Source organism: Podarcis raffonei, chromosome 2 (assembly GCF_027172205.1).
Source record: "Podarcis raffonei isolate rPodRaf1 chromosome 2, rPodRaf1.pri, whole genome shotgun sequence".
Taxonomy (NCBI): domain Eukaryota; kingdom Metazoa; phylum Chordata; class Lepidosauria; order Squamata; family Lacertidae; genus Podarcis; species Podarcis raffonei.
In genome coordinates this window covers 1,982,814-2,002,346 of record NC_070603.1, presented here as the reverse complement: position 1 = coordinate 2,002,346, position 19,533 = coordinate 1,982,814, and the positions used below count along the sequence as shown (strand labels likewise).

Sequence of the window (19,533 nt, the reverse complement as noted above, 5' to 3'; positions counted from 1 at the left end):
TTTCACATTGTCTCATACACCATGCTTTTCACTGGAATCTTTTCATGTGCTGAGCTGAGAGCCAACAGCTGCTGTGCACTGAAGTGATGCAACTCACATGTCTGCACCAGGGTGAATCCTTCAAGTGCCGTTGTTTCTTGTACAGGCCAAGACTTTTAGCACTTTCTATAGGTTAAGACTAGCATCTCAAATGGTGCCTGGATTGCAACTGGGAAATGGTGCAAAGTCTGGAGCACTGGGATGATGAGCTCAAAGGGCACCTTCTCATTAGGATGAAAAGCTGTTGACGCAGGAAGGAGAGGACAAAGGGCCAGATTGGACAAAGGGCAAGCTATCGCAAGCTGCACAAAACCTCCAGTTAGCACAACGTGGTTCTGGGAGAAACCCTTAAAGAGCAGGGGGGGGGGAGAGTGGGGGTTGTTCTGTCTGGCAAGCAGAAATGCTTGTGCAGATGGAACTATCATAACAGCACAAAAGGAATTCCTCCCTGAGAGGTGCAGTCCTTACATTGCAGTTGAGGGGTCTGCATGGTGTCCAGGAGGTCGTACAACAGCAAAGCCATTCTGCAAAAAACATTATAAAAAACAAAAACTGGGTGACTGGTTTGATAAACAGCATTGTGACATCATTGCTATTACTGTTGCTGTCATTACTAATATCTACTTTGCTTAAAATAAAACAGTGCTTCAAGGATATTTTAAAGGTCCGAGTATCAAATCATAAATATTGGATGAGTAATCATAAGTGAAGTGGTTTTTGACTTCTACTTGTTTTGAATCATGTCTGAATATATGTGGCGGTAAGTTAAATAACTGGATTTTCTTCTGTTTTCTTTCTTTCTTTTTCTTTTGCCTTGGTCTCATTATTCTTTAGATGTAGTTACTGCACTTACTGTACTCATTACATTTCATAGGCGCATCACAGCCAAAGCGAAGCACTTCTGTCACTTAGGTGACTAGTTCTAGCATCTGACAAGATAGGCTTTGGCCCCCAAACAGAATAAATGAGGTTTGGTGTGTTTGTTTGTGTGTTAGGACCTCCGCCCCCAATAAATGAGTTGGCCTTAAAGATGCCATATCACTCTTCATTAATTTTTTGAAGCAACATACTAAGAAGGCTGTTCCTTTGGGTAAGATCTAGCCAATTTTGGTGGGAAAGACTTAAACCTGTGCTTAACTATTCCACTGAAATGGTTAGACACAGAAGCGCTTAACTCAGTTCCCATTTAAATCCATGTGAAAACTGAGTCGTGACCAAGATGAGTCCCACTGATTTCCAATCGAACACAAGTGCACTTTGCTTGCTCTGGATCCAACCTATTAAACAAAATGTGCTGATGAAAATACTGGCATTTTGAGAAAGGTGTTTTGTATAACGTGATCTCTTAAAACACTCTTAGAACAGAAAGAATGTTATCTAAGAAATGTGTAACTCTGGTTTGATAATATATTATAAAACCTGTCAGGCATGATTCATTTAAAACAAATGCTGTTTATTTGCCTCTCTTGTAGTTTGGGGTGGCTTTATAAAATCAATTACAACACTGCTCACTCCATCAAACTATACATCTAAAGGAAATAACAGCAAACTCATGTAAACACAATTTAAAACTGACAGACACACCACATTGGGGATTAAAGCTAAACATTTAAACGTTTGCCCTCACTCTCAGCTGATTTTGTTTGCCCTTGGTGATGCCATCAATACTTAAATGTGACACCATCACACCCATTATGTTTGCCCTGAGTAACTGGGTTCACTCTACTGGGGGCAGGATGTGCCAAAAGTAGGCAATGAGAAGGGAAACGAGCAGCAGTGAATAGGCTTGAAAAAGCTGATCATTAAAGGGGTGGGATGTGGATTTTTTTTGTGGGGGGGAGTATTTTCCCTCATCAAGAGAGAGAGAGAAATTCAGCCTGAAAATGGAAATAGGTAAACATTCAGATTAGCCTTAATTAAAATGTCCCTGGCGAAATTGCCAAATGTCTGTGAATAGAAATGGGCACCCCCCCAACTGAAAACCCAGCAAAAGGAAACATTGCTACACCTCCTCTGAAGTTTATGCCAAAGCCTTGGGGCCACTACAGAAAAGGCACTCCTCCTCCCAGCTGCCATTGTGACTTCACTGCAGGATGTGATTTTTGAGCAAGACCTTACTGTAAGTTCCTAATAGCAGCAATTTCTCACAGTAAGTCTACTGGAACAGTCTCCCCTCTCTTCAGATGTGTGTGTGTTCTGCACCATAACAAATCAAAACTTTTGAGAAACTCTAATCAGCCTCATCAGATTGCAAATCACATCTATTTCCACACATCTGCTGAGTTTTGCATCAGCTTTTCAGATTCCTGGTTTATTAAATGGCTTGGAATATCTGACAGTGAAACTGGAGACAGAATGGATGGACTAGCTATAGAAAGGCATTCCTTGATCCACCCTCCACCCCATGCAAAAATGAGGACTCGACACAAAGAAAGAAAGGAAGGAAGGAAGGAAGGAAGGAAGGAAGGAAGGAAGGAAGGAAGGGTTATAGCCAACATGGGTCATAACCAGAGTTGATCCACTCTAATCAGTGGACCTAAAGGCCACAGATTCCAATGGGTCTGCTCTGCATCTGACTAATGATGGATATCACCCAAAGAAATATGAGATGCTGAGGACAAACAATATAAATAGCCTGTCTATGCATTTGCGGGAATCATCTCCATGCCTTTGTCTTTTCCAAGCCACTTCCAGAAGTGTATTTCTCTGCTATGAACTTAGAGCCTACAAACTGTAGAGACCTCGGCCCTATACACCAGGGGTGGCTGGTTTGGGGGCCTCATCCAACACCTGCAAGCAATTTTTTCTCCCCCTCTTAGCACTCTGACAATTTGGGTGGTGGCAGCAAAAAGAAAGAGAAGGACAAAAGTAGACAGCGCTGTGGAGAGGTTTGTTGAAATTCTGTGCAATTCTGCTCAGAGATTCTGCCGCAGAATCTGCAGAGACACATGCTCCTTCGTGGAAGGAGGGCTGCCCTGCCTCCCTGCCATCCTCTTACCTTGAGCTGCCTGCTAGCCACTTTGAAGGCCAGTTCGGTGACGCTGCCAGCTGCCCAGCGTGCCGCATTGCTGGAGTGCAGCTCGTTCCAGATGGTGTCGCTGTCCACCTGGACGCAGGAGGAAATGAAGAGAGGTTAGCCCACAGCGCCTTGGTGAAGGGCCCCCATCTAATCCCAGATCACACAATGGCAGGATAGGAGCACACAGGGCTATAAAAGCACTGGAAAGACCCCCAGGGCAGACCTTTAACTTTGGACCAAGGAGGTCTGGATTCAAACACCAACTAAGCTCAGAGCTCACTGAACGGCCTAGGATACCTTTCAACCTTAGGTATCTGCCTGTAAAATAGGCATTTTCAAGGAATCTGCCTCACAGGGCTGTTGTGAGGGCAAATAAGAATCGCTCAGCACTTTGCATGCAACAAGTGCTCATTCATGATTAACCATGGAAATGTGGTCCCCACAGACTTAACACCATCCTCCCCCCAAGGCTGCATTCCAGTGGGGCTCAACTTGCCCAGCACAACCCCCTCTAGGCAAGAAAGTAGGGGCAGGAAGAACCCATTCTTTTTACCTTCTTGATTCTATTTGATTTTTTTTTTCAAAAACAAACATCTTGGTTTGATCAGGATCACGTCATCGGCAAAGTAAGAGCCGGAAAACCTCAGAGATTCTCTTCTGATCAACTCCATGTGTGAGCAGAACCCCCCTTCTGCCTGACTGCTCCGGGCGCGCTTCTCTCGCTCTCCCTCTCTTTCTCTCCGGGTGCAGGGGGCGGGGGGGGGGGGGAGAGGAGCCAAGGCCCATTCGTAAGGACAAGGGGAAGGAAGAGGGATGAAGGTACAGAGAGGCCCAAGAGAAAGAGCGCGCAAGAGGTTAAAGAGAAGGAGAACAGGGCTGGGCTGGGAGGCAGCATCCTGGAAAAGAGAGCGAGAAAAAAACAAAAACAGAAAACAGAAGAGGCACGCAAGAAGGCCATGAACAAAAGTGAGCGTGGCAGAGCGCCCAGAGGGAGGGGGGACACAAGAGACAGAGAGAAGGAGGGCTGGGGAAGATCCCCCCCAAACTAACCCTATTCCCACCCCAGAGGCAATGAGGGGGCTCCCAAACTGTGACCAGGGGGCCACCCGCAGTCTGCGAGCTTCACTCAGGTGGCCCACGGTGTGTCCGCATTTAATACTCATGTTAATTTTGTAATTGTTTTTTCATTGCTTTTATTTCTCATATTGTATTTTATGGGACTCATTTTGTAATGCAATAAAATACAATGTAAGGAACAAAAGAAGCAATAAAAATGCAATTAAAAATCATTTCTGTGGGTGGAGGGAGCTCTAGGTTTGAGCTCCAAAGCTGAAGAGGCAGCCACAATGGAAATACATGTGCATTTGAAGATGTAGGTGATGTGTGGATGATGACATAGAGCACCCCCTTAAAGCTATTGATTTCTGGAAGTTGCAAGCGTAAGGCCTAGTTCTAACAGAGATGGTAAGCACATGCACAGGCTGTACCATTTCAGAGGAGGCTCACCTGGTAAAATCCTCCCCCATACAAAAAAACCAAATAGAAATAATGCAAACCTGTCCTACGTAGTACACTAGATGTCATGGAACAGCCTTGTCTTGGCATCTAGTTTTCTATGCTGACAAATGTACAGAGGAGCACCCTGCCATGTGAGGACCCCCCTTCCCACCACATCTGCAGTCTGAAGTGGGGCAGCACCAGTTTAAGACTTTAGTGAGAAGCAGGCCTTTGAAGCAGGGTGGCCAGCTGAAAAAAAGGACAATTGCTGTGTAGAAGCCAGAGCTTCACCAGGAGTAGCATGTCAGGTGAATGATATCTGGTGAAATGCCTTCTTCTGCACCAAGTTCTGGGGAGCCTGTCCTTTTCTGCACTCAGTCACCCTACCAGTGGTGGCAGTGAGGTGGCGATGGGGAGAGCATATAGAAGAAGGGAGCCTTGTCTAGGATGGGCTGAACCTCTTGGTCCGGCTTCAGAAATGTTTTGGCTGAATCAGATTTTAAACGACATCCACCCAGATCCCACCAAAAGCTCTGGCTGGTGTTCTGGATATCTTCAGGCTCTGCAAATGGATTACGGGGTGATCACCAGGCCCTGTTGCAGATGCCCAGAGGCAGCTCTTGTGGGATCTGGTGTCACCAACAATGTCATTGTGACCTCACAATGTTCTGGCGAACCCTGTCTGTGTGTAGCAAAGGCTTACTGGAACCTGCTTTATCCGGTGGCAAGATGCTGCCAAGGCACAGTGCTGGAGCCAGAACACACCAGGGGGGATTCCGGTTGGGGTGGAGGCCATTTGACTCTCTGTGGGATGGTTTATGGGGCACCTCCACTTTACCAGTTTACCAGTTTACCCCTCCCACCCCAGCCAGGATGTTGGAAAGAGGTCCATGGCAGGCGCAGGAAGAAGGAGGTAAGTGGCTGGCCACAAAGAGAAGCCCAAGGGAAGGGGGCTCTCTCCACTGGCCTGTTCCCTTGAGCCAGAGAGAGGCCTCCTCAAAGCAAGAGCTTCTTGGTGAGGACAGGGTGGCTGGGAGTGGTGGGCAGCCACATAACAAGGGCTGGGGAAGGACTCTTGGTCCTCTGTAGTCAGAGACAGGGACAGCCAGAATGAGAAAGAACAGGACAGGAATATATATCCCCCATTCCTTTGACAGAGCCTAAGGATTGCATCTCCCCCTTAGGCATATCCTCCTCTTGCCTGCGCTGATGTTGCATCAAGGAACAGCTGGCGGGGAGAGGAGACACGGGAGGATGGCGCCGTGTGGATGCAATGAGGAGCCAGTGCATTGGTGAAGCATGGGTCCCCCCCACTGTCACCCCCCTTCCAACCCCCACTGGCCACTCTTGCTTACATCATTGCCTATCCCAGGGAGGGGTAGCTAGGGCGCAGGCCAGAAGTCACTGCGACTTAAACTTTCAAGCTGTCCCCCGACACCCACCCACCTGCGTGTATCCCAGTTGAATGCCACCTCCATTTTGTGCCAGCCTAGCACACAAGCTGACTTCAGAAGGGAGAGCCCCTCACTGGGCGAGGCAAGGTTTGGGAGGGCATCTTTGATGAGAAGAATCTGGTTTGACAGGGAAGAAGCTTACCCCAACCCCTCCACAGGGGAGCATGACAAACATCCGCTGGGAAAGGATTCCTGTGAGAGAAAAGAGAGAAGAAGAAAGGGACTGAGGGTGCAGATGAGCATTTTATGTGTATAACTGCATTGTAAAACAGTTTAGAGCACAACTTCTGGCTACAGGCCTCTCTGTTTCCTCTCAGCCTTGGGTGGGGGCCGAGGGGTGGCATGCCTTGGCTCCTACCTGCTAGCTTTCCGTTGTCCAGCTTCAGGCGGCTGAGGGGGTTGGTGCCATACAGCAGCACATGGCGCTCCGTGTGGACGGACTGCAGCTCCTCCAGAGTGGCCTTGCGCCCCCGCAGACACTGGCAGAGAAACAAGTGGCTGTATTAAGTCAAGAGAGCGCAAGGGCCAGCGGCAGGCAAAGAGGTCCCTCAAGGAAGAAGATCTGGAGTGCCGATCAGAGCAGAAGTCTAGGTGGTTCTGACGCAAGGGGCGCAATCTATGGAGGGGAATTTTTCCACATGCAAGCGCTGTTCAAATGAGCAGCGTGCCAAAAAAAGGCTTGGCTGGCCTTGTTCTTCATCTCAGGCTCTTCCCAGCTGCCTCCCCACACTCAGTGAGTTCTTAAGTCCTCCTCTTCTGCTGCCACTTCACCTGCCAAGATGCCACCATGTTTCAACCTTGGCTAGATGTTTTTCCCCTGGTTCAATGGCATGGAAAAAGTAAACTGCCATTGCCTAGCAACCTCAGAGTGACTGAGCCAGTCATGTTTGATTCTTAAGTGGGAGGTATGTTTGGCACCCAGACCTGAGGTTTCCCGGACCGTTCTAAAGGCTGCCTTGCAGTTGCCAGGTAAAAAGGGGAGCAAAGAAAAGGATCTACACAGGGAATCCAATTGTTCCAAAGAAAAATGGCTGCTCATAAATTTCCGAAAAATGTGTGAATGCTTTGGTGAAACACACATCTGCCCAGCATCTGCAGAGCGGGCGTCTTCAGAAAATGTGGCAGTGTTCACTTGCAGGATAGGAGTTACAGAGCCTGAGAATGCTTTGCTGCTCAGTGAGTCAACAACTTTTGAATTAACAGGGCCATCCTGCGACACTCATAATTATTTTACGTGCACGTTGGGGAACAAACATTTTAACTGCGGAAATATGCATTGTTTTACTGTTTTCTTTTCTGAAGGGCATCTTAGTCACTGGTTAGAATAAGGGCTGTCAGCTAGCATGGGGGGGGAGGGAACAAGGACAGCACTGGGGATCCAGGGTCCCTGTTGTCCTATGATTGTTGTGAAGAGCAGGTTTTTCTGCCTTTCATCTTGGGTTGAGGGCCTCAAAAACTTTCCTCCTTTCCTCTCCTCTTATAGTGTTCTCTCTCTCTCTCCCCCCTCACACACTCAAACACAGGCTTGTTGGGGAATTGGGGAGGAAGAGGGTAGATTCAGGAAAATACACACTTTTTTATTTTGCAGCTTGTTTTTTGGCCCATTCTATAAAAGGGCTCACTTGGCCAATAAAGCGAGATGAGCGCCGCAACCCCAGAGTTGTCCGCGACTGGACCTAATGGTCAGGGGTCCCTTTACCTTTATAAAAGTTTAAACTAATAAAAGCTCACTTTAAAAAACACTAATCATGCCAGGCCCCTACAGATTTTATTTAGTAGTTGGCCCCCACCTTATCTCCAAGGAGTTCAAGGTGGTGACATACGTAGTTCCACCCCCTCTCCATTTTATCCTCACTACAACCCTTTGGGGTAGGTTAGGCTAAGAGACAGTGATTGGCCCAAGGTCACCCAGTGAGCTGCATGGCTGAGTGGAGATTTGAACCCTGGTCTGCCAGGTCCTAGTCCGACACTCAAAGCACTGCACTACATTGGGAAATGTAGTTCTGTGTGGGAGGCTACAGATCTCTACTGGAGAATTCTCATCACTCTCACCAAACAGGTTATTTTGGGGGGAAAACATTATAGTTAAAAACTGGAGGATAGACAAATGATCAGGAAAAGAAGTTGCTGAGCCGTCTCCTGTGTCTTTCACTGTGGCTAGATATGCAGAAATCAGAAGGTGAAAAAGCTTTTGACAGTGTGGAGATATCACCTGTAAAGGTATGCAGATTAAGCGGCTGTTAAATGCAGAGCTACAAAGGCTGGTAAGAAGTTGGCAACCCTTGCTGAATTTCAATAAAATGCATATATGTTTATAGTTTAGAAATGCACCTTGTTGAGATGACAATCACAATTTGGGTTTGCTGGTTCTCTGTGTTCTGTCCTATTTCCAGACTTCTCAGCCACCAGACGAAAGCATGATTAAGCAGCTGCCAAATTAAACAGATGCATTTCTTTGTTGGGACCATGAGCTAATAAAGCCACATGAGATTAGTGGGGAGAGCTGAGCACACGTCCAGCGTGTCTTTGAAGTTTCTACTGCAGCCACATGCACGGCTGAAGGTGCTCTTCTCTCTTTCATTTTAAACTGGAAAGGGGGTTACTTCTTCAGCATACAATAGAAACTTGAAAACACACACACACACTCCTCGCTCTTCATCATCTTATTACTTTCACCGTGGTCTTCTATGAGCATCTGAAAGTGCAACAGGCAACCAGTGGTGTTTCCTGGCTATAGTTTCAAGAACAGTTACTCTAAATTTTCTAACCACTTGGAACACAAGGGCCACCTTCATCCAAAGATAAGAGAGATGCCCTGCTCCCAGATGTACCAAAAGTAAAAATACTGGTCATAAGAGGAGTTAATAGGCACTGTGACAAATTATGTTTCAACTCTAGTACTTGTGGTTGCAGAAAATTCCCTTTCTTCTACTCCTCTCTGCCACCTCCTTCCTTGCATAGATAAAGGTATCCCAATGAGCTAAAAATGAAAAGGAAGCAGAATATATTATGAAAAGCCAAGCAAATATATCCCTGGATGCTTTGTTTGAAGAAAGTGTTCAGAAGACAGAATTTGGAGGGTGTGCATGTATGCAGATTTTGTGCAAACTTCCCATCTCAGACTTCCAAAGCCACAGCAAAACAGTCTCAAACCCTCCGTTCATTACCCTGGACCTGCACTGCCTCCTACCTCACACTGACTGCGTAGGCCACGTTCTTGCAGGCGAGACCAGATGCTTTGGATGCGGCCAGCATGTTCAGGGTGGTTGCTGTTGTCCCCACACGAGCACTGGTGTTTCAACATGACGGAGTCATACACGATGCCTGCAACGAAAAGAAAAGCAGCACCCAGGTCACTCACAAAGCTGCAACTCTCTCTGGGCTTGGTGAGCACTGGAAAACCAACTCGAGCATACAGAAACCATGTGGCACAGCTCTTCCAGAATGCAGTATGGACTGCAGGTGTGGAATCAGGAACTGCAATATTTACTAATGTAAATAAACTCTCTGGTGGGGAACACGTCCTGGTTCTTCTGTCCACCTTTGCTTCCCATCCTGCACTCAGCTCCCACCTGTGGCTCCTAGAAGCTGTCAGCATGTTACAGTGGTCACAATCCTGGGAATGGCTTCAACTGGCCCGGTAAACCAGGTGAGGGGAGCCAATGGGTCTCAAACCCTCAGTGAGGTGGGGACTTCCCCTGTGGTCTTGTCGCCTGGGCAGCACAGGACCGCCATATACACAGCCCCAGAGAAGTCAATTCAGTGCTGCTAATGCAGAAAACAACAACACCAAAGCAGTGGTTCCAAGTACCCTCTCCCCTGACTATTGGGCCATGTTGGCTGGGGCTGATGGAAGCTGGAGTCCAAAAGCACCTGGAGGGCCACACGTTCCCACTCCTCTTGTAGGGAGTCCTTGGCTTGTGTGTGAAAGCTGTTGCGTTACCTGTGGTGAAGCGTGGCTTGTTCGACTGCTCTTGCACCGGCAAGGGGATTGCCTTGGAAGATGTGTCCTGGCTCAGGTGGGACACAGTAGCAGGGGCAGGTGACGAATGAGCTCTGGAGAGCGGCCGGTGGGAGCCGCGGCTTGCCGAGACAAGCGGGGAGTCAGGATGCCTCCGCAGCAGCTGCTGCTGCTGCATGCGCTGTTGCTGCTCCCAGACGTACTGGGCCTGTTGACCGAATTAAGAGAGGCACCATGTCAAACAGGGAACCCCCTCATGTCCCCTGCTACTCCTCTTGAAGTGCAGCTGTGGGGATACCTGCCTTCAGAGCGACGCGGAGTTGGCACCTGAGTAGCTGCTGCCCTCTAGTGCCTCTGCCCTGCAAAGGCAGAGTCCCTTTGGTTCACCAAAAGCAGAGGCTGGCCAAGGAAAGTGTTTCTGGGGTGCCGGGGTCTAGTTATACTGATGGAGCGCAGAAACAATGTCACCCTATTTCGCTTGTTTGTGAGTGTTGCGGAAGTGTTTTCTCTCTTATTTTTAGAGAACCATAGTGTGCTTTTAAGAATTTGTTTCTATTTCTTCCTCTTGGGAATGTGGATCTGTGGAGGTCTCCAACGACTTGTTGCCTTTGCCCTTGTTCAGGCAATGTTTTCTTTTTTCAAGTGGTAATGTTTTCCTTGGAAAATTATATATAATTTATTTGTTAGTCACTTTAACTTGCCCAAGGAAACCCAAAGCAATTTACAATGAGCTAACCAAGCACACAAATGAAAAACCCTACACAGATACATTAAAACCTAGAGGAAAAAGAAATACAGTAAAAACACCCCACCCACTTCTAAAAGTCCACACATAGTTTAAGGCCAAGGGCCTGGTTTTAGAGGAAAGCTTTTGCCTGGAGCCAAAAGATATATACAGTCATACCTCATGTTATGTTTGCTTCAGGTTGAGCATTTTCAGCTTGTGTCCCATGGCAACCCAGAAGTACCAGAAAGGGTTACTTCCGGGTTTTGCTGCTCATCCCCTGCATGCGCAGAAGTGGCGAATTGCGGCCCGTGCACAGGCTCAGGCGCGGGTTGCGTTCTGCTCATGTTGTGAACGGGCCTCTGGAATGGATCCCATTTGCAACCAGAGGTACTACTGTAACAACGGCACCAGGCAAGCCTCCCTGGAGAGTGTTTTTCAATATACCATATTTTTCGTCCTATAGGACGCACTTTTTCCCCTCCAAAAATGAAGGGGAAATGTGTGTGCGTCCTATGGGGCAGGCTTTTGCTGAAGCCTGGAGAGTGAGAGGCGTCGGTGCGCACCAATCCCTCTCGCTCTCCAGGCTTCAGGAAGCTATCCACAAGCCTTGGGAGCCCGGCGAGAGTGCCCGCCGGGCTCGCAAGTCTTGCAGGCAGCAGCCTGCAGCCTGCAGCACGGGGCGCACTCTGGAGCGCACCCCATGCTTCGCGCAAATGTCCGCAAGCCTTGAGAGCAGCAACCTGCAGCCCGAAGCCCGGGGCACACTCCGGAGTGCGCCCTGTGCTTCGTGCAAATGTCCGCAAGCCTTGAGAGCCCGGCGGGAGTTCCCGCCGGACTCGCAAGGCTTGCGGTTAACAGCCTGTTCTGGGGGCTGGGGACGGGGGAAGCTCGGGCTTCTGCATGCAAACCTGATTCTCAACCAATGAGCTATGGATCTTCCCAAACCTGAGGATTGGGACATAGCATATTGCTGACATAGCATTTTGAAATGCAGAAAGCATTGTGTGTGTGTCCCTTTTGCTCTCTTCCAATACCTGCTGAAGGACATGCTCCTCCTGAGGCTGACCCAACCGGGAGCGACTTTCTGTCTCTTTGCTGCTGCTTCCCCCTGCTGGCAAAGGCTCTGCCTGGGCCTGGGCCGGGTCGCTGGGATCTTCTCCTGCCTCTGCCTCCATGTCTTCTGAAGAGGGGATCTGCTGCAGCCGAGGTTTCTCGCTGGACTTGGCCATGCGCTGGGGTGGGAGGGAGAGAAGACCGAGTAAATCTGGGCTACGCAGGCTCAAAATAACCAGCCCCACAACCTTCACTGGTTCTGCAAACATAGGCAGTTTGGCTGTGTTTTCCTATTCTGCATCCTGTATCTGAAATGCATTGCATACCGATGAATGGCCAGGCACCTTTCCTCAAGAGCTTGTTAGACAAAGGAATTAATCATTTTATTTGTATGCTGCCTTTTCAAAGTTAGAACGATGCTCAAGGCGGCTTACAATATATTAAAAATTACATAGCAAAAGTACTCATAAACAAAACGTCAACAAGCACACAACCAAACAGAACAATTTCCACATAAATCATAAAATCCAAAGTAAAGATACAAAAATCAACAGCAACCACCCCCTCCCCACAATAAGCCCCCTAAGCAATCCCCCAGCCCAAGAGTTTGTTCTGCAGCCTCAGCTTTTGTAGCTGGAGTCAGTCAGGACTGTTTCCTCCCAGGTCAGGTGGGGAAAAGCCTACAAGGCAGAGAGCAGGTCTTCCAGGACTCACAGCCAAGACAAAAGCAGAACCTTGGATGCTGGGGTTACAGCGTGCCCCCTGCATTGCATTACCACACCAGCACACAAGGAATACTGCCTAGAGGTTGTTTATGTCAGTGGCCCCTCAACACAGGGACACAGAGAGCTGCTTTATATGAAGTGGGACCAGCACTCCACCTAGCTCAGCATTGTCCACACTGCTCTTGGCTGTGAGTCCTGGAAGATCTGCTGCCTGCCTTGCAGGCCTTTTTCCACCTGGCCTTGGAGAGTAGGACCCAGACTGACTCCGGCTGCAGAAGCTGAGGCTGCTGGATGACTCTTGGGCTGGTGGATTGTTTAGAGATTGGGACAAGAATTTATTTCATCGGACAAGGTTAAAAAAAGAGGAGTTGTGATATATGCAAAGGAGAAACTTTTACCGAAACAAATTTTCAAAGATGAACAAGGAAGATATCTGGCTATTGAAATTCAACTTCAAGGAGAAAAATTCCTGATTGTAGGGGTGTATGCACCGAATGAGGGGAAATCTGAATTTTTTAAGAAGTTGCATGAGGTTCTTTTGGACTATATGGACTATAATATAATCTTAATGGGAGATATGAATGGAGTTGTCTCTACAAATATGGATAAGGCACAAAGACAAGTAATCACCAAAGATGGGAGATTACCAAAGACCTTTTTTGAACTGACTGACAATATGGACCTGATTGACATTTGGAGAACTAAGAACCCTCTAGAGAGAGAGGGAACTTTTTTCTCTGAAGCAAAAGTGACCTGGACTAGAATTGACCAAATTTGGATTACTAGAGGATTGGCACCGAAGATAAAAAAGGTAGAAATCTGCCCCAAAACTTGTTCCGACCATAATGCAGTAAAGATGGAGATGAAACAAATGACACCCGGCTCCTTTAGATGGAGGATGAATGACACCTTATTTAGAGATGAAGAAGTATACAAAAAGGCCCAAAAAACTTTGAGAGACTATTTTGAACTGAATTTGGCCACTAATGTCGAAAAAAGAGTAATATGGGACGCTAGTAAAGCCGTGATGAGAGGGTTTTTGATTCAACAGAATGCAATAAAGAAGAGAAGTCGAAATGAGAAAAAGGATAAAATTCTGGAGAAAATTAAAGAAGGAGAGAAGAAACTGAGAGCAAAGCCAAAGTCACAGGAGATTTTGAAAGAAATAAAGCTACTTCAGGTACAATATATGGAATTGATGAACCAGGAAATAGAATGGAAAATTAAACAAATGAGACAGAAGACATTTGAATCAGCAAACAAATGTGGGAAACTACTAGCATGGCAACTGAAAAAAAGACAAAAACTAAATACAATTACAAATCTGGAAGTGGAAGGAAAAGACATACATAACCCAAATGAGATTAGAAATTGCTTCCAGAAATATTTTAAACAACTTTATGCACAAGGGCCACAGAACGAAATGGATATAGACCAATTTTTGAAGACAAATGGATTACAAAAAATCTCACAAGAAAGTAAATTTATGCTGAACTGTAAGATAACCGACCAAGAGATAGAAGGTGCCATTCTAAATATGCAGGTGGGCAAGTCTCCAGGACCGGACGGGTTGTCTTCCTGCTACTACAGACTGTTGAAAGAGTGGCTTTTGCAACCATTGAAGGAAGTTTGTAATGAAATTTTGGAGGGGAAAAGGGCACCAGAATCGTGGAAAGAGGCCTACATTACACTAATACCAAAAACAGAGACTGAAAAGACTCAACTTAGGAACTACCGTCCCATATCCTTATTAAATGTGGATTACAAAATCTTTGCTGACATTTTAGCTAAGAGATTGAAAAAAGTACTGATTGAGGAGATTCATAAGGACCAGGCGGGCTTTCTTCCGGGTAGACACCTTTCGGATAATCTAAGGAATATAATTGACATTTTGGAGAAGTTAGAAGTGAATATAAACACTAAGGCTGTTTTGATATTTGTGGACGTGGAGAAAGCCTTTGACAACATTTCTTGGAGCTTTATGAAAAAGAACCTACAGGGTATGGGGGTAGGCTATGGTTTTGAGAATGGTATTGGTGCAATATATTCAGAACAAACGGCTAAACTAATTGTAAATAATGTGGTTACAGAACAGTTTAAGATAGAAAAAGGGACACGACAGGGATGCCCAATCTCCCCTCTGCTTTTTATCTCGGTCCTGGAGGTCTTGCTGAACATGATTAGAAGGGACCGGATGGTTAAAGGTATTCAGGTCGGAGCCAAACAGTTTAAATTAAGAGCGTTTGCAGATGATCTAGTTTTGACATTACAGGAGCCAGAATCTAGTACTAAAAGAGTTTTAGAACTAATTCAAGAATTTGGTCAGGTGGCAGGATTTAAATTGAATAAGTTAAAAACCAAAGTTCTTGAGAAAAATTTAACACCGATAGAGAGAGAAAAGTTCCAAAATGAAACAGGCCTGACTGTGGTTAAGAAAGTGAAATATTTGGGGATTAATATGACAGCTAAAAATGGGAATTTGTTCAAAGACAATTATGAAAAATGTTGGGCTGAAGTGAAAAAAGATTTAGAAATTTGGTCAAATTTGAAGCTTTCCTTGTTGGGTCGAATTGCAGCTATAAAGATGAATGTATTGCCTAAAATGTTGTTTTTGTTTCAAACTTTGCAAATTTTTGGACAAAATGGATTGTTTCAAGAAGTGGCAGAAAGACATTTCTAAATTTGTCTGGCAGGGCAAGAAGCCTAGAATAAAATTTAAGATATTAACTGATGCAAAGGAAAGAGGTGGATTTGCCCTGCCAGACTTGAAACTTTATTATGAATCAGCAGCATTCTGCTGGTTGAAAGATTGGCTGCTTCTTGAAAACACAGACATTTTGGATCTTGAAGGTTTTAACAATGTTTTTGGTTGGCATGCATATTTGTGGTACGACAAGGTGAAAGCACACAAAGCTTTTAAAAATCATATTGTCAGGAGTGCACTGTTTAATGTTTGGACTAGATATAAAGATCTACTGGAAAATAAAACTCCAAGGTGGTTGTCACCAATGGAGGCTAAGGCTCAGAGAAAACTTAACATGGAGGCTAAATGGCCAAAATATTGGGAAATCTTGGAACTAGAAGGGGACAGATTGAAACTGCAGAGTTTTGAGAAATTGAAAGATAAAGTGCGAGATTGGCTTCATTATTACCAAATAAGGGAGGTTTATAACTTGAACAAGAAAGTTGGTTTCCAGGTGGAAAAATCTAAATTGGAAACAGAATTGCTAGAATCCAAAACTAAGACCTTGTCAAAAATGTATAACTTGCTGCTGAAATGGAATACTCAGGATGAGACGGTTAAATCTGTAATGATTAAATGGGCACAAGATGTTGGACATAATATTATGTTTGCTGACTGGGAACAGTTGTGGACCACCGGGATTAAATTCACGGCATGCAATGCCTTAAGAGAGAATATTATGAAAATGATATACAGGTGGTACATGACCCCAGTCAAGCTTGCAAAAATCTATCATTTGCCCGACAATAAATGTTGGAAATGTAAGGAAAATGAAGGTACATTCTTTCACCTTTGGTGGACGTGTCCCAGGATTAAGGCGTTCTGGGAAATGATATATAATGAATTGAAAAAGGTATTTAAATATACCTTCTTGAAGAAACCAGAGGCCTTTCTCTTGGGCATGGTCGGCCAAGTGGTGCCAAAGAAGGACAGAACTTTTTTTATGTATGCTACAACAGCAGCAAGGATACTCATCGCAAAGTATTGGAAGACGCAAGATCTACCCACTCTGGAAGAATGGCAGCTGAAATTGATCGACTGTATGGGACTGGCAGAATTGACGAGCAGAATCCGTGACCAGGGAGAAGAGTCGGCTGAAGAAGATTGGAAAAAATTCAAGGACTATTTACAGAAATATTGTAAAATTTAAGAAAGTTAGATGGTGTTGGATTGAAATTGAGAGGTTTCTAGCTGCAATGATATATAAGAACATAGACGGGGGGAAAAAGGGTTTGTAAAATAAGGTAATGTTACAAGCTGTAATGCTTGAAATGAAGGATTTGCTGAACAAATAATTTTAATTGGGATACAGGAAGGAGAAGTACGAGGAGGTCTGAGAAATTTGTTATTTAAAAGTATGGTTTATGAATTTAATGCTTTTGTTTAATGTTTCTGTTTGTTTTGTTTGTTTGTTTTGTCTAAAAATTGGAAAACTTAATAAATATTCTTTAAAAAAAATGATTGTTTAGAGGGTTATTGACATTAATTTTGTATGTTACTTTATTTTAGATGCTATGATTTATGTGGAAATTGTGTACTTTTTGATGTCTTTTATTAGTTAGGGCTACTTTTGTTACATTTGTAATCATGCTAGCACCTTGAGCATGGTTGTAACTGTGGAAAGGCAGCATACAAATGCGTGCATGTATATATGTATGAATGGCAGCGATTCTCCCAGGTTTCTGGCAGGGCACATTCCCAGCCCTTCTTCATGACTGAACCCGGCCCTTCCCCATCTGGAGAAGACCAGAGAAGAGCCTGCCTTGCCCAGCTGGGTCTGCTGCTTCAGCCTCTCCAGGAAGAGCGCATGGTGCTGCTGGTAGGCCAGCTGTTGCTGGACAGCTCTGGGGCTGGACGGCAGAGGCTCCGAGCGTGTCCTTCCCAAGGGCTTGTGGGGCGTAGGCATCGACAGTCGGTCTTGGGGAAGCAGCTGGGAGCGGCTGAAGTGGAAAGGGACCGTTCCCAGTCCTGGAACTGCAAAGGAAAGAAGAGAAGCTAAGAATATAATCTGGAATACATCGCTTGTCAGTATTGTTCCCATAGATGGGAAAGTGGGAGAGTGAAATGTTAAAAACCCAGTGTACATTTCCAGCTAAAGCAGGCTCTGCGTTCACAGCACAAGCGGGAAGGAAATGCAGCAAAGCGAGTTAAGCATCACTTTGTGATAGTTCCTCCATTTTCACGTTTCCATCCCACAAGATTAAAATAACAACAACGACGATGCAGCAAGAAAACAGGCAAACAGTTTCTGCTGAATCCTTAGAAATGTCAAAGTGGCCTGGAAGGGGCTTTTGTCTGCCTCACTCATCACAGGCTGCAATAATAATAAAAAAAGAATGGAAGAAAAAACAAGAACAAATTCCTGAATTCTGTTCTGATAACCTACTCCAAATTGTGAAGGAGCAAAATCCTTAGATATATATATATTTTTAATGCCAGAAATCTGCTTCTATCTGCTGCTTAAAAAATCTAGAGGAGCAGTGATAAGTGAGGCACATTCACAGCTGTCACAGCACAGGTGGCTAGCTGGGGCGGCAGAATTCAGACACTGCAAGGTTAGTCTGGAAAACCTGTCCATGATGTTCTCCTCTTCCCCTCATTCTATGTATGGGGCAGAGGGAAGGAGCTGCATGAGAGTGTCGGGATCTCTGTTTGACCGAGCTGATAAAAGCTCATCCTCCTCTGGCCGAGTCCTTTGGAATCGCCCTCGACGTGATGGACAACCTGAGCTTCTGATAAGGCTCCAGGCACAACCCCCATTCAGCAGAGTTTCCAGCAGCATGCGGAAGGATGAGATAGTGTGAGCTACATGCTAGGAGTTTTATTTCTAACTACACAGGCAGCAAAGAAAAATACATCCTCTCTCTGTGAGAGCAGAGAGCAACTGAAACAAAGGAACAGGAAACCAGTAACGTCACATCCGTCTCCCGTCTCCTGTGAGACTTTCAACAGTATGGAATGTGTGGAATGTAAACAGAGTCTTGTGACTCCAAAGCACTGCTCAGTGGCAAACAGAAACTAACAGAGAGAACACTTAAGCGGGGACCACAGTTCCTCTTCTTCCTCCTTCCCCTAAGATGTCGTGTGGGGCAATCAAAACAAATGTTCTTGCAATAATGCAGTGTGAGCTGCCTCTCTGCATGGCATTTAATTACATAGGGTTTTGTGGCACAATCTTGTCCGAAGGCCAAGATGTAAGGGGGACAATGAAGGACATAGCATGGACTTCCGGTTAGCGCCAGCGCTTAATGGCGGATTTCTCCCGGAGCTCCGGGAGAGATCTGCTTCGTGGGTTCGGGTCCTGCAGCCACGGCGGAGCGAGGACCCCCCAAAATCACAGGCGCGTAGCCTGTGAACTGGAGACTCGGCGGGCACCTTTGCGCCCCCCCGACGTTGTGAAATAGCCTTTTTAAAGGCTACGGATCAGCGGAGGGTGTATGGAGCGGTGCTGAGAGTCGCTTTCACCCAGCCTGCGAAGCGAAGCCGCGTCGCCATTAGCGGAGAGCACTGACTTCTTCCGGTGAATTTGGACTAAAAAGAGCAACTTTCCGTGAGTAGGATTGAGCTTTAAAACATAATTGGACGTCAAAAACTAAAGAAATTGGGCACCGAGACGGATAAGCATCAAAAAGGAAGTCTGCTTTCCGTTCTGTAGTAAGATCAAAGCGAAAGGCATTTAAGCTGTAACTTTTTGACAGGAGAGTTTTGCGAACTAAGAAATCCACCACCAAGCAAAGAACTCCCTCCCCCGAAGGCAGGAGGGGGGGGGGGAGAAGACTTTAAAGTGATTTCCTGCCTGTTTTAAAAGAAATTGAACTATTTACCGCTGCTCCTTTACCTGGGGGTCGGACTGCCGGAGAAAAGGAACCGGCTAAGGACTGTCGCTACAATAAGGTTAAAAAGTAACTGTAACATCGACTTTGGTTACTCTCAACTTGAAACATCTTATTTTGTTGCACAGTAAGTTATCTGCAGGATACTATTGATTTGGATCTTTTACAAAGAAAGGGACTAGGAGGGCTTTTGTTTTTTGGAAGGTGTGGGAACAATTTGAAGTTAAAGAACTGATTTTACGCCCTCTAGAGGACTTGTGAATAGTTTCAGCAACAAGTGGAGCTTAAAACCTGAGAAATTTTTTTTTTGACAGCTTAAGAGTGTGGGAATGACCTTGAGTGAAAGACTTTGTTATGGCAGATGGTAAACAGAAAGAGGACTCACAAAAAGGACTCACAGAAAGAGGACTTTGAGATCTGGTAGACAATACAAAGTCGATCTTTCTATGCAAAGAAGGGCCTCTATATCAGGGGCTTCCGGA

General features: G+C 45.7%; 1 protein-coding gene and 1 long non-coding RNA gene across 8 annotated transcripts in view; one reads left to right on the top strand and one right to left on the bottom strand.

Annotated features, from left to right (window-relative positions):
• HDAC7 (histone deacetylase 7) overlaps positions 1 to 19,533 on the bottom strand; it is a 202,747-nt gene that overhangs the window by 16,855 nt on the left and 166,359 nt on the right. For 6 of the 7 annotated variants that reach the window (XM_053369528.1, XM_053369545.1, XM_053369518.1 and 3 more), the window contains 8 exons: positions 16,981 to 17,192; positions 11,732 to 11,929; positions 9,953 to 10,178; positions 9,200 to 9,333; positions 6,368 to 6,488; positions 6,152 to 6,201; positions 3,038 to 3,145; positions 508 to 563 (listed from right to left, as the gene is read on the bottom strand). In XM_053369528.1, coding sequence (XP_053225503.1) covers positions 508 to 563; positions 3,038 to 3,145; positions 6,152 to 6,201; positions 6,368 to 6,488; positions 9,200 to 9,333; positions 9,953 to 10,178; positions 11,732 to 11,929; positions 16,981 to 17,192 — 1,105 coding nt within the window. Of the gene's footprint in view, positions 1 to 507; positions 564 to 3,037; positions 3,146 to 3,611; positions 3,955 to 6,151; positions 6,202 to 6,367; positions 6,489 to 9,199; positions 9,334 to 9,952; positions 10,179 to 11,731; positions 11,930 to 16,980; positions 17,193 to 19,533 lie in introns of those variants that run through there. The other variant, XM_053369571.1, reaches the window with a different exon arrangement.
• LOC128404210 (uncharacterized) lies at positions 8,163 to 9,527 on the top strand. The gene is made up of 2 exons (XR_008328079.1): positions 8,163 to 8,229; positions 8,971 to 9,527. It is a non-coding gene; the product is annotated as an uncharacterized LOC128404210 (long non-coding RNA).